The 13902-nt window shown below is 41.6% G+C and overlaps 1 protein-coding gene across 9 annotated transcripts in view; it reads right to left on the bottom strand.

The window, feature by feature from the left end:
- The window catches only part of Large1 (LARGE xylosyl- and glucuronyltransferase 1), a 513859-nt gene that overhangs the window by 20786 nt on the left and 479171 nt on the right, over positions 1–13902 (bottom strand). For 8 of the 9 annotated variants that reach the window (XM_042277521.2, XM_042277520.2, XM_042277519.2 and 5 more), the window contains one exon: positions 661–824. In XM_042277521.2, the coding sequence (XP_042133455.1) occupies positions 661–824 (164 nt within the window). Of the gene's footprint in view, positions 1–660; positions 1223–13902 lie in introns of all 9 variants that reach the window. The other variant, XR_013051265.1, reaches the window with a different exon arrangement.

Genomic DNA, 13902 nt, shown 5'->3' with positions numbered 1-13902 from the left:
TGCCTGCTTCTGGATGATGCTGTCAGCTTCATCTTCTCTAGAGCTGAACTTCCAGCAGGAATGTGCAAACTGATAAACTGAGATTCCCATCAAGGACAATGATGTTATAAAATGTGATACTGTAATGAACTTCTTACTACCTGCTGCTATTGTGGTGCCAGCCACATGGTAGCTGTTATCATATTTGATATTCATAGTGACTACAAAGTAAAGGAAGGGAAGTGACTTCTTTAAATCCAGCAGCTGTAAATTGGAAGAGTGGCTGGCAGGACCCATGCATCTGCCAGGATCAGCACAGGAGTGTAGAGTGGATGGCTTGTTATATGGCAGAGTCCTGTTGAGCTCCTTGCTGTATAACAAAGATCCAGCAAGAAGATTCCACTCTATCTCCTATTAATCCCCAGAATGATGTCTGGTTCTGAGTCTCTTCTTGTTCTTGCTGCTGTTACTACCAGGATTTTCATGGTGATTTGGGCACAGGAGCAACACTAGCAACAAAAAGAAGAAACTCCTGATATGTAGCACTATGGATGGGACTAAGATTAACTTTAACTGAACTTCATATTCCAAGACTAGGAGACCATCTCCCATCCTGTTATTCTATAGGGTAAAAAGTAACAGTTATGGGGTCTGTGTGGTGGGTGAGGTCATTGATCATACCTGTCCATGGAGAGCTGAGCAACCAGGGTAACGTCCGTGTTGTCAGCAGCAGGCTCGAACTCATAGTGCAGAAAGTACAGGTGGGTTCGGTGGACAGTGAAGCGTTCTCGCCGGAACTCATAACACAAGTCATCCTCATCCAGCTCTGACAACTGCTTCTGAAGCTTCAAAGGAAGAAAAAGGCTTGGCGACAGGAGGAAAGGCACCAACATGCCCAGAAGCCTGCCTGCAGTTGTCTGTTGTTCCTGTGTTGATAGTTTAATGGAAAAGACTCCCATTTCATTTCCTGATCCATTACTCTAACATCAGAGGTAATCACAAAGGCAGGCACCTTCTCCATATGAGAGATGAGTTTTCTTGTGGCCAAGAGCCATGGTGATGCTCACTGACAAACAGACCCCACACAAATCCTTAAAAAAAAAAAAGCAGAGGACTTTCCTGGGCAAGTCAGTCAAAAGGTGGCTTCAATTAACCAAAAGAAGATACTTGTAGATGAGGAAATCCCAAGTGGGAAGGTTTCTGAGTGACCTGATGCTTTTGTCTTCGAGCTACACACTTCAATCTTTGGGTCAGGTACAGGAGAGAAGAACCAAGCAAATGCATTAATGTCACAAAACTCTTTCCTTTTATTTTTTTAAACCTAAATTTAGTCAGGGACAACAATTTTTTTACCTTTTCTAATGCTATGAAAGTCTGTCTTCATTAACAGGAAAGTATATTTAGTTCTATTCCTCTTTCCTTGCTCACCTAGTGAAAAGAGTAATCTAACCTGCTAACAAGGAGCTCAAACTTTGAATGGCTACAGGTGCCCAACCATTGCTGGTTAACCCCACAGCACTACTACCATGCAAATAATGGTGTCTGTTTAACAGACTAAAAAGTTGAAATCTCAAAGTACCTGGCAAAAAGTATCTATGACCTGGCAAAACACTAACTACACTGATGGAAAGGAATTAGTATATGTTGGCAGGGTGGGGTGAGTGGCCTGGATAAAGAGAAAAGAGCTACTGGGGTAATGGGAATGACCTACACTGACCTACTTGACCTACTGTGATTGTGATGTTTACCTGACTGCACACATTTGTGAATGCTCTGCAAGCTTGGCTTTGGGCAGAAAAGACTTAATGCATACAGTTTGCATTTCAATAAAATTAAACTTAAAAAATAATAATTTCCCAAGGGTTTCACAATCAGCTCTGATTTTTGTCCTCAGTCTTTTCTAACACACAATATCATACATTTCAATATAGATTAAAGTTTACGTGGCTGGACTTACTTGCCTGTCTGAAAGTAGTAGACTGGCTTTCAAAAAAAATGTGTCTTTTTAAAATCTCAAAACTGATAGCATAATTCACAAGAAAACACATTAACTGCTTCTCTCAGTATAGCGCTTCATCACTGAGTCCACTGTCGTGATACATTATGCCACTGCATTATTTCTCAAGAGAAATAATATGTGTGGCAGGGATAGTTTTACTCCTTTCTTCATTCCCCTCTCCAGCATGGCCTCACTCTGTACAGTGGTGCTTGCTAAAGCTGTGAGTCTGTTTCTCGGTCCTTGAAATCTAGGTTGAACTTGTGACAGGCTTTTGTTGCTAGAATTCAGAGGAAGCAATAACCTCCTATTCTGAGGCTAGACTCCAAGAGGCAACGTGTGGTTCTCTACTATAGCTGGGAGCCCATGTTCAGATTAGCCTGATGTAAGAGGACAGACACCTGTGCCCAGTACACTTTCCTAAGTTGCTCACACCATGTGAGCAAATCCAGCTAATCTCAGCAGAGATGTTCTAATAAATACTTCTTGTAGACCACTGAGGTACAGGTTATGAAAAATAGATAACAAACAGACTTTCATAGCATTATCACTTAATGGGGGGGTATGTACTCATTATGGGGCCTGACCAATCTAAGGACAGTTCAGCTCCTGAGTCCTGTTTGGTAAATGCTCATAGGTCCACCAGTTGGCCTTGTACAGATGCAGTCACATATTTCCAAATGCTCACTGGGCAGTCAGCTGAGATCTAATGACCCAAGACACTTCTGGCCACCTAATGTAAGACCAGGAGGTGGAATGGAATTCACACTTCATCAATGATTCTATGTACCACATGACCCCTTCTGATATGCAAAATTAGACCTAGATGTCTCTGGTGACAAGCACAGACAGCTGTGCTACCCATCACCTCAATCCTCTGCAGGATCTCCATTAGTGCTTCTCAGACTTGATTTCCCCTGCCTTTCTGTGACTTCCTTGGGCATAGCATTTTTCTCTCTTGGCAAAGCCCTTCCTCACTGGACTCTCTTCTACACTCTATTTTACTTTCAAGGTGGCATAAATGTTCCTTTTCTGCAAGACCACTGAAGGCCCTTCAGGACAGCTGTTCTGTTTCTCTCTAGACTTGAAGAGTTGCTCCCACACTCCATTAAGTACTTGTCAATTCAAACTGCAATTATTTAAAGACATCCCTTACAACATACTAAAATGCTCAAGGTTGCATGAACGAAAAAGATTTGCTAAGCACAAAATGAACACCATCACTGTGATGGCCTGCCCTACAATTTTCCTTTGTTTCCTCTAATTATATTCTTAGAAAGTAATCAATTAGTTTATTGTTAAGCCTATTATTTTCACTATCTGAATTCTGAACAAGTTTTAGAGAGTAAGCAGACGCATAGCAGATGCTCAGTTGCACAGGTACTCATATTCTTCTGGACACTCTTGGAGAGATCCTTGTGAACCTCACTTAACAGCTGAGAGAGCAGTTTCAAATTTGTGAGGTCCCTTAGGCAGGTCACACCTGGGTCCATGTGTATCCATCACTCTCTAGGGAAGATGCTAGTTTGGTCTCAGGTGAAGATTCTGATACAGTAGAGAGACTATGGTCACTGGCTGGATTCCCCCACCCCAAGGTGAGTGGGTGGCTTCTTATTAACTTTCCAAACTCAAGTAAAAGTTCGGGAGGGGGGCAGCAAAGTTAACTACAGGGGATGGTGGGAGATGCTACTTGTGCAGAGTGCAGGGCTTGGAGTGAGAGGATGAGTCATTCAACATCAACTGTTAATACCATTAGGAAAGAAACTAAGCCCCTGAAGACAACTTCAGGCAAGAGCCTAGGTTAGGGAGAAGGTTTAGGAGTTAGATGAGTCAGGGGATCTGTCTTCCTGATTTTATACATACATACATACATACATACATACATACATACATACATACACACAAACGTTAGTCTGTCTGTCTGTATGTATGTATGTGTCTGTGTATGTGTGTGTGTGCACATGTAGCAGATATCCTCAGGAGCAATTAACTAAGATTTTTGAGGTAAGGTCTCTCACTGAGACCTGGTGTTTGCTGATTTTAAAAGGCAGATCAGCAAGTAAACTATTGGCCTGTTTCTGTCTCCTTAGCACTATGATTAAAAGTGTATGCCACACACTTGGCTTTTTACATGGCTACTGAATCAAACTCATATCATGATGCTTGTATTGCAAGCACCCTAAGGACTCTTTTTCTGTCCCACTAGCTCCCAAATAATGACACAGAGACTTAATATTATTTATGAAAGCTCAGTCTTAGTTTAGGCTTGTCACACTAGCTTTTATAACTTAAATTAACCTGCTTTTATTAATTTGTTTTACCACATGGTTTTTTACCTTTCTTTCATTCTGTATGTCCAACTCCCTCCATGTCTTGTTGGCATCTTCTCTGCAACTCTTTCATCTCCTTCTTCCTCTCTTTCTGCTTGGAAGCCCCACCTATACCTTCTGCCTAGCTATTGGCCATTCAGCTCTCTATTAAACCAATCACAGCAATACATCTTCATACAGTGTTCAAATATCCCAACACAGCGGCATTTCCCCAGCCTGGTTCTCTTGATTATTTTTTAATTAAAATTTTTATTTTATTTTTTCAAGTGTATAATCATTTGCCATTTGTATAATCATTTAGAAGTGGTTTGAATTTGTTGTCTGTCTGTCATTCACCAAATCCTTGCCTTCCTAACTACTTAAGCCCTGGTTCTCCTACACTCGTGGTACCCTCGATAGGCCAGTCCGTGACATGCCTGCATGTATGTCTTTGCATCACATGAATGCTTAGTGCCTGTGGAGACCAGGAGAGGGCATTAGATCCCTCTGGAACTGGAATTGCCGAAGACTGTGAACTACCATGTGGGAGCTGGTAACTGAACTTAGGTCCTCAGGAAGAACTTCCATTTTTCTTAACAACTGAAGCCATCTCTCCAGTCCTTCTTCCTGATTCTTGAATGACAAAAATCTTGGAAAAAACAAAAACAAAACTAGAATATGCCTAGAAACCATTATGTTATCTCCCAGGAGGAAACTTTTATCAACTAATGCCTTCCTTCCCTCCCTTGTCCACACTGTAGTTGAACAGAGTCCCATTCAGAAAGGAAACATTTGCAAACTCTTTGAAGGAATGGGTTTGGCTTTCTCCTTCCTTGGTTTTACTTTGTGGCTTTAATGTGCTGATAAAGGCATATAACTTCTGCTGTTGTGGAGGGAAGGGAGGGCTATGTATGGATGTTTGTATGTGAGTTTGTGGAGACACACATCTTCCTTTGATGAGTTTTCAAACAAGTATCTTACTCTCTGTGGCAAGGATATTAGTGACAAGGCAGTCTTATGTATGGGGGTTTCACTTCTCTTTACCAAGGGAAAAGAATTGTCAAGTTAATGGCTCTATGAGATACTTTCTCAAGTACCCACAGAATGAATTCTAAAGGCAAGAGCTGTACCCTATTCAAATTAGAACCCCTAAACCCAGGACAACCCAAGCACCTTATAAGGTATACAAACCTCTGTTGGTATCAATGACTACTTCATGCTAAAAAAGGGAGTGGCCATGAAGGAAAGTGCCCCCCTCCAAACTACCAAGGTGTAGCTTGCTCTAGCAGGGAAGGCTGGCTTGCAGTTATAGAGTATATATGTACTCTTTTATGAAATTCATGGTATCAGTGGTTTGTGTCACACAGGTATGCTATGACACATCTGCCTGTGAAACTCTAGGGTACTCAATGTCAACTGAGTATTAATATTACCTTTACTATCGTTACCCTACACTGATATGCTGTGTGTTGGGTGTCTCTGGGTGCACTGCCTGGCATTTTAAATCCCTTAGCACACATCTCTTCTTCAAAGGAGAAAACTAAGGCTCCCCCTTTGGACCTTTAGCCAGGAACACTTCACACTATACAATTACTTCTTCCCCAGAATGGATGTAAGCTTTAAATGGTATGGCAGAAAACATAATATGCCTTGAACAAAGCAGGCCATTACCATTAAAAAAAGGAAAAGAAAAGAAAAAGGTATATGTAATAAGGTCCCAGCAAAAACAAACAAATGAAATCCACTAGAAAATCAGTTAAGGGAAACATTACAAAGTTAACAAAGATTTTTCTGTGAGTGATGGATTCAAAGATAAATTTTATTGCTTCTATATACCTTCCTGTCATTAGCAAATTCTCTGCAATTTTCCCAAATGAGCTAATGCATGTAGGAGTGCTTTGTAAAGTGTAAAGTGTTGCACAGACTTAAACAATGAGCTTATGATTGCATTACTTACCTTTTCAAATTTAATGCTGGCTTATTGCTGACTGTGTGCCTCATGTCTCAAGAGGAAGATACCAGCTGCTTAAATACAGTATCTTCTTCACCCAGGGACTGGGCAATGTCCCCAGGGAGACACTGGGCTGAAGGGAGTGCTTTCATTAACAGGCCTAAAGGCTACTGCACCCTGTTTTCTAGCCACAGAAGAAAACAGGGCCCCCATCAAGTGAGTGACAGAAACAAAAAGATGTATTTCTCCTGAGATAAAACACATTTGCTAAATTGTTTCTTTGGGCAACCAGCTGAGGCACAGGCAGAATTTAACTGAAGGGGAAATGACCCTTTAAGCAGTTTGCACTTCTTCTGCCTTCCCATCCCTAAGGACAATGGTCTAGATTGGCCTTTGAGATACCTAAAATGATGGCTGGACATGCCTGAAGGTTCAGTGGAAGTGTGTTCCCAGCTCTGGCTAAAGGGACTTCTCTTTACAGCAGGGTGAAGAAACAGAGTGAGATTATGGGGATATCTGGAAACCAGAACCAGATAACCCTGACCCTCATTTTCTATGTGACCTTAAACAAGCTGCAATTCAACAGTAGAACTAAGGGTCTAGGCTTCAAAAACTATCTTTGGAAAATCAGCAGGTTACTTGGAGCTGGTCTGGCAGGGCAGGTTCTCCCATTTAATCTTCACACCAGCCCCACCTGTCAGTCCTGTGTTTTTGATGAAGGCTTTACAAGCTGACAGGTTCAGCCAAGTGTTCAAGGTTACATGATCAGTGAACCAAGCAGCTAGGACTGAACCTAAGGACATTTACTCTGAGCTTTTCTCATCACCATGTCACTATCATGTCAAGACCAGTGGTCTCTGAGGGGTGTGTGTGTGTGTGTGTGTGTGTGTGTGTGTGTGTGTTTACCTCTATCATCCAGCTAAATGGTTCTGTGGCTGTGTAACAGTGACATTCCTCTGGTAGTTGTCCTTGGCAGAGTTATGCTGGCTTTCTTTTCCAGGCATTCTAAATTATAAGGAAAAGCCACACCAGGGCTAGGCTTAAGGTAAGGGGAGAAGATCTCAAGTTTGAGGCCAGTCTTGGCTACAAAGTGAAACAATGTTGTAAGAAAAAAAAATTTAAAGTGGGCTTAAATAACAAAGATGTTAACTGTTAAAAATTCTTGACATAAATTTACATATCAGAATATCTGGTGACTTCAGCTAATACCAGAACGTCCTTATTTTTTAACTCTGTGCATCAATTTATACAAAGGATGTGAATTATTATGGTGGTTAAATTGCAGCAAGTATGCAACCATGAAATCTCAACAATATGGTTGACTAAACAAGATCTGCATAATGACAATATATCTAATCTAAGTGGTCATCTCTAAATACATGTACATATGAGCAATACTAAAATAAATATGGACTTAGAAGGTTTTGTATGCAACACACACACACACACACACACACACACACACACACCATTCTAATTACAGAAGAAGAGATCATGAATTTGGGAGTAGGACAGGGAAAGGGAGTAGTTGGAGGGAAGAAAAAGGAATGGAAATGATATATACAATACATGGTAAAAGAACCAGGGAAAGAACACCTTGACCCTGACTCAACCCTGAGACCAGGGCCAAGGGAAAGGATACCCTGATCCTGACTTGACCCCAAGTCTAGGGCCAAGGAAAGAACATACTGTCCCTGGCTTGAACCCAAGCAAGAGACCAGGGCCAAGAAAACAAAAACAATATAAAAAACAAAAACAAAACCATCGATCCCTGAGCTTCAAGATCAGGCCACAGAATCCCACCAGTCCCAGAGCTTGCCCCAAGACCAGGCCACAAATCCCTCCAATTCTAGACCACCTGGGAAAGCCTCCCCCCACCAACCCCAAGAAACTCTATATAAACTCTGTCTTCTGCCCAGTCCTCTGCTGCTTCTCACCTGAGCAGAAGCAGCCACCCTCCTGGGTTTTTCCCTCCCAATAAATCTCTTTTGTGAAGTTTGTTGTGTGGTGTGACTGTGTGGTATTCATTGGCTCCTGACACATGTCCTTTAGAGCTGTAACACTTCCAACTGGGGAACACCCTCACCCTGCCACCAGAGCAGCAGTGCTGTAACACTTTCATTGGGAAAACCTTTCCCCACAGAGCTGTAACACTTACATACTGCACTCATGCATAAAATTTTATTATGAACAATAACAATAGTAACATATAAAATCCAGAAATGATTGTGCCCATCTGTGACCCCAGTGCTGGGGGACGAGACAGGTGGATCCCTTAAACTCCAGGTCCAGTGAGACATTCTGTTCCAAAAAATGAATGTGGAGAGTAATAGAGAAGGACATCCAGATAAACAATAACAACGGTAACAACAAACCCAAAAATAAGTTGCAGCAAGTAATTTATTTGTAACTATTTCCTTGAGGTCAAGGTCAAGGGACACAGACATGCCTTAGGTGAAGACTATATCTGCTATCTACAAAAGCCCCTTCTGTGTTCCAGAGTTCCCCAAGATGGAAATTTGAGGATGGTTATCTTCCTTCATTTTCATTTTCCCATGGTCAGCCCTCAAATAACCATATTGCATTTCTATCCAATCCTCTATCCCCAGTACTGGCTTTTAAGTGGTGAGCAGATGTAGACAGCTATAGAAGATTTAGTGCATGCATTACTTAAGTAGCAGAGACACTCTTGTGCTCACCAATACCAGCATTATTTTTTTCTTGGAACACAGCTGGGCTATATTTTCAGCTCCTTGCATTTAGACAGATAGGCTTGCACTTTTGAGTCTCAGACACAAATACTATGTTCTTTTCTTGGCTGACAGCCAGAGTAAAAGAGTTCCCCAGAGGGATCCAGAGTTTCATGGAGGGCAGAAACAAGACAAGAAAGGTTTTGCTTCTGAACCTGAAGAAGAGCCATATGACAATTATGAAAACTTACTTGGATTTTTCTGCTCAGGATATTGAACCATGTTATAGTTGCTTGTGTTACATTACTAGGCATACCCTGTTGTAGGAATATGATTTTAAGATGTGTTACATATCTGTATTCTGTGAACTATCTGTTTAATGATGCAAAGATGTGTTGCATTCTTTTATGTTACATTTGTTTAACTCTGTGAAGCTGTGTTACTTTGCCTGTCTAAAACACCTGATGGTCTAATAAAAAGAGCTGAATGACCCTGCAAGGCAGGAAAAGGATAGGTGGTGCTACTCGGCAGAAAAAATAAATAGAAGGAGAAATCTGGGAGAAAAGAAAAGAGAAAAAGGAGAGAAAGATGCTAGGGGCCAGCCAGCCAGCCAGCCAGGGAGTAAGAGTGAAAGTAAGGTATACTAAAGTAAGAAAAAGGTATAAGCCCAGAGGAAAAAGGTAGATGAAATAATTTAAAGTCAAGGAAAGCTGGCCAGAAATAAGCCAAACTAAAGCTGGGCATTCATAACTGAGAACAAGCCTCTGTGTGTGATTTATTTGGGAGCTGGGTGGCAGGCCCCCCAAAAGAGCAAACACAACCAACAACATCCTGCTTAACTAGCAAGTAATCGAGACAAAGTCCAATGGACTGAAGAAGGAATCTCAGAGGCCACTTCAGAGTTTTTTTCCTTCTGTTGTCTTGGAACAACAGATAAAAATGTTGGTGGGTAAGCTAACAATAAGAATATTGCTCATGATTTCAAATTACTTTGAATTTAAATTGTCTTTAAATGGAATTCATATCCACTACTTGTTTCCCCCTAACATTTGTATGATGTGGTAAGGATTGGTCCCGCTGCCCTCAGATTAAAAATGAGGAAATGTGGAGGGCTTGGTAGATAACTTGGTGAGTAACGCATTCACAGCACAGCACATGAACCTGTGTTTGGATACCCAGCACCTACATAAAACCCAGAAATGATTGTGCCCATCTGTGACCCAAGTGCTGAGGGATGAGACAGGTGGACCCCTGAAACTCCAGGTCCAGTGAGACATTCTGTTCCAAAAAATGAATGTGGAAAGTAATAGAGAAGGACATCCAGAGTGTGCCACTGGCCTGCACAAGCACACACACACACACACACACACACACACACACACACACACACACACACACACACACGGCAAGAGGGGGGATGCTGCCCCAGAGATTTTCTCAGAGAACCTGGCGCACCACACTCATCTACTTAGATCTCATCCAAGGCTCTTCTGTCTTGTGGTTTCCATGAAGTAGTTAAGTTTTGTTGAACCACACAGACAGGGAGAGAAACATCACTAACTCACAGTTATCTTCTGTATGTATTAGTCAACAAGTTCCAGGTATTCTGGACATTTTTACTCAGGAGACCAAACTAGAAGCCACTTTCAGTCTTTCATGAGAGGAAGAGCCCACATTCAAGTATGTTCAGTGAAGGTTCAGAAGGGATCTCTCTGCAGGCCCTGATTAGGCTTGGAGAGGACAGAAAAGAAAAAGACATGACATCCTTTTTCCCAGACACAATTATCAGGCTCTTATTTCCTATCAATCTCTAGGTTAGAGATGAACACGAGGCCTTTGTTTCTGCATTTCAATGGATCTTGTAGTCTAGAAGGAGAGGTAAAGAAGCAAGTCAGCAATTTCTCTTTTTGTTGTGGTGCTGGGATTGGAACCCCAGCCTGAACGTCAGTGTAATCATGAGTACAACTTGATTTGGGGGAACAAGTGCTGGTGGCACATTATTATAAGCTGCCAACCTGCCAAAATTTTAGTTTTTTTAGTTGTTTTTTGTTTGTTTGTTTTTTCTGTTGCTATTATAAAATCCTCTGATAAAAAGCCACTTAAAGGAAAACAGGTTTATTTTAGCTCATACTTTCAAGTTACAATTTATCATGGTCAAGTCACCAAGAGCTTAAAACAGCTGGTCACATTATGTCCATAGTCAAAAGAGAGCAATGAATTCATGTGAGTGCTCAGCTTTATTTCCTCACTGTTACAGAGTTCAAGATACCCTACCTTTGGAATGGCATCATTCACAGAGGGTGAGTCTTCTTACCTTAGAGTAAGATAATCTCCCATAGGTGTTCTGCAAGGTCTATCTTCCAAGTGACTCTTGATTTTGTCAAGTTGACAATACTAGCCATTATACTGCCAGAACTTATTTTTGTCATTGAAAGTCTATCAAGTTCATATCCTTGATTCGATTTTACAGGGGGTTACAGAAAATTTAAACAGCTCACCTTAAATCCCACAGATTTTTCATGAGGTAGTCTCATAAGAAGATACAGAACTACCTGAATATATGGGCATGACCAGAAGCCAGGGGCTCAGGGGAAGTAGACTCTGTACAAGGTAGGGCTGACCTGGAACTAAAAAGCAAGCTACAAAGGACAAGCCTATACCTAGATATCTGCCCACAGAATCTTATAATCCTTGGCTCCTCTTCTTTTCATCTCTTCCCCTGATCCACCTAGCCACACTGTGATTTGTAAGACTTTGGAGATTAACATGTCCACCGAGGGTAACTGGTGAGGAGCCCTGCTCAGCCCATCTTTAGGGCTCCAGGCACTGTCCATGTTGGGTTCAATTGTAATTGTGTGACTGAAAAGCTGGTGGCATGCTGCTGGTCTATGAGTACAATAGCACATTCTGGCTTTCCTCTGGAGTTTCTCTGGGGTACAGATGTTTCCACACAAGCCATCTGTTCCTTGGTAGTGCTGTACAGAATGATGTCATAAAGTGTTTATAGAATCTGTTTATATGTGTCTTATTTTTAACTTCTAAGAGAGCCATGGTGAAGCTGCTGTCTTTTTCTCCTAGTGGGCTTAGTATCAGGGAATAGAGCTTCACAGATGGCCAGTCTATCACCTTCATAGCATAAGAGACCTGAACTTGTAAGCCTTACTCATTTCAGAGATGATATAATATGAGATCTCAGAGGGGGTTGAAGGAAAGGTGTCTCAGATAAGCTTTTCACAACACACATAACAAGAACTTCCTGTAGTGGTTGGTACACTGGGCACCTTAACTTTTAGCCCTCTAAACATGACCTTTATGGATTAAATAATAACTATTTTACAGGTGAGAAAACAGAAGCTCACAGAAAGCTGGAGTCATACCCCAAGTCATAGGTCTAGTCTAGGGCTAGATTTCTTCATCCTATACTCCTATAATCATTCAGGAAAATGCATATTTTAGGCAAACTGTTGCAGTTCTTATAGTTAACAAGAATAATTAAGAACCAGGTGGCAGGCAGTCTTTCCATATATGCAGATATTCTGATGGAGAAGAAGCAAAACTGACATCATGAATTGGGGCTAGGGAAATGGAGGGGGTAATGTGCTTGCTACTGCGAAAAATACATTTTTCTATTAAAGGTAGCTCACCCACTAAGGCTCAATATTCCATAAACCTCACCTCCTCCAACTTGTAATGTACTTATTTGCCCGACTACAGATTTCTTTATATTTGACTCTCTCACACCCTTTCCCTTCCCACCAATTAGAAAACTGAGTCAGACTGTAAGATTGAGCACTCAGTAATGGGATGAGTTCCAGCCACTACCTTTATTATAATGAAAACTTAGTGACCTGCCTTGGTGTGTTTGCTAGCCTGGTCTGGATCAAGGTGAACCTCTTCTTTTGCCAAAAGAAACCTCCTTGCCAAGTTTCTTTTGCTTTGTGCTTTTTCTTTGTGTGACCCCAAATTATTCTTTTCCCATACAATGTAAGCCTGAGGATCTAAATTCAAATACTTAGTGCCAACATTAAAAAAAGCCAGGCATAATTATATATATTTGTAATTCTGGTACTAGAAGGTAGAGGCAGGTGGATCCCTGAAGCTTACTGTTTACCCACTGCATCTAATTGGTGAGCACCAAGCTCAATGAGAGACTATCTCAAAAGATAGGTTGGGAGCAATAGTGGAGGACACACCAATGTTGACACCCTGGTGCTGTACCCATATGCACACAGAGACACATACACATGCGTGTACACACACAGATGTCATGGCTGTGTATTAATTGGTATAAGTGCTATGAAAAAAAATAGAAAGGGGTCATGGAAGAGAGGTCATGCTCGGGAGGAGTGTTGATTGAGGGCTATTTTTCACAGATAAAGGGACAGTGACTGATATAGATGAGAGCTTGATATCAGCTCTCAGTCTGCCATCACTCTGTTCTGTGATTTTAACTCTCTAAGCCTCCATTTCCTTCTCTAAAAATGGAACTAGTAACAAATGTTTTGCGGGGCTGAGTAAGAAAGACTAAAGGAAACAAGTGGGGGCTTTTTATCATCATCATGTCATGTCTAAATCTGCAGCTGTCTCAACCTCCACAGGGGGAGCACCATCCTGCTATGGGGCTTTAGAGTTAGGTAGACCTGGTAACAATTCTGGTCTTATCATTTGGGAGTTGTATGACTCCAGTCTTCTGAGTGCTTGTTACTGTGACACATGCCTCACAAGGTTTCCTTCTATTTCTCTCTCTCATTCCATGAAGGAAACCTCAGCTCCCAAAGGCTAGCAGAAAGTGGATAGAGCTCCTGGTGGAGCACAAACAGCTGTGATAATGACAGAGCTTCAGTCCTGTGATGCCCAGCAGCCTTGCATACTTAAACCACTTCTAGGAGACAGAAACTGATGACACAGAGTGCTCCTGTGGGAAGTATATGCACCCTGGTACCAAGTGTAGAGATGCTGTTATCAATTACTGATGTC

Source organism: Peromyscus maniculatus, chromosome 5, assembly GCF_049852395.1.
Source record: "Peromyscus maniculatus bairdii isolate BWxNUB_F1_BW_parent chromosome 5, HU_Pman_BW_mat_3.1, whole genome shotgun sequence".
Taxonomy (NCBI): domain Eukaryota; kingdom Metazoa; phylum Chordata; class Mammalia; order Rodentia; family Cricetidae; genus Peromyscus; species Peromyscus maniculatus.
Note: the sequence above shows the minus strand (reverse complement) of the source record. Positions and strands in the feature narration are given on the sequence as shown.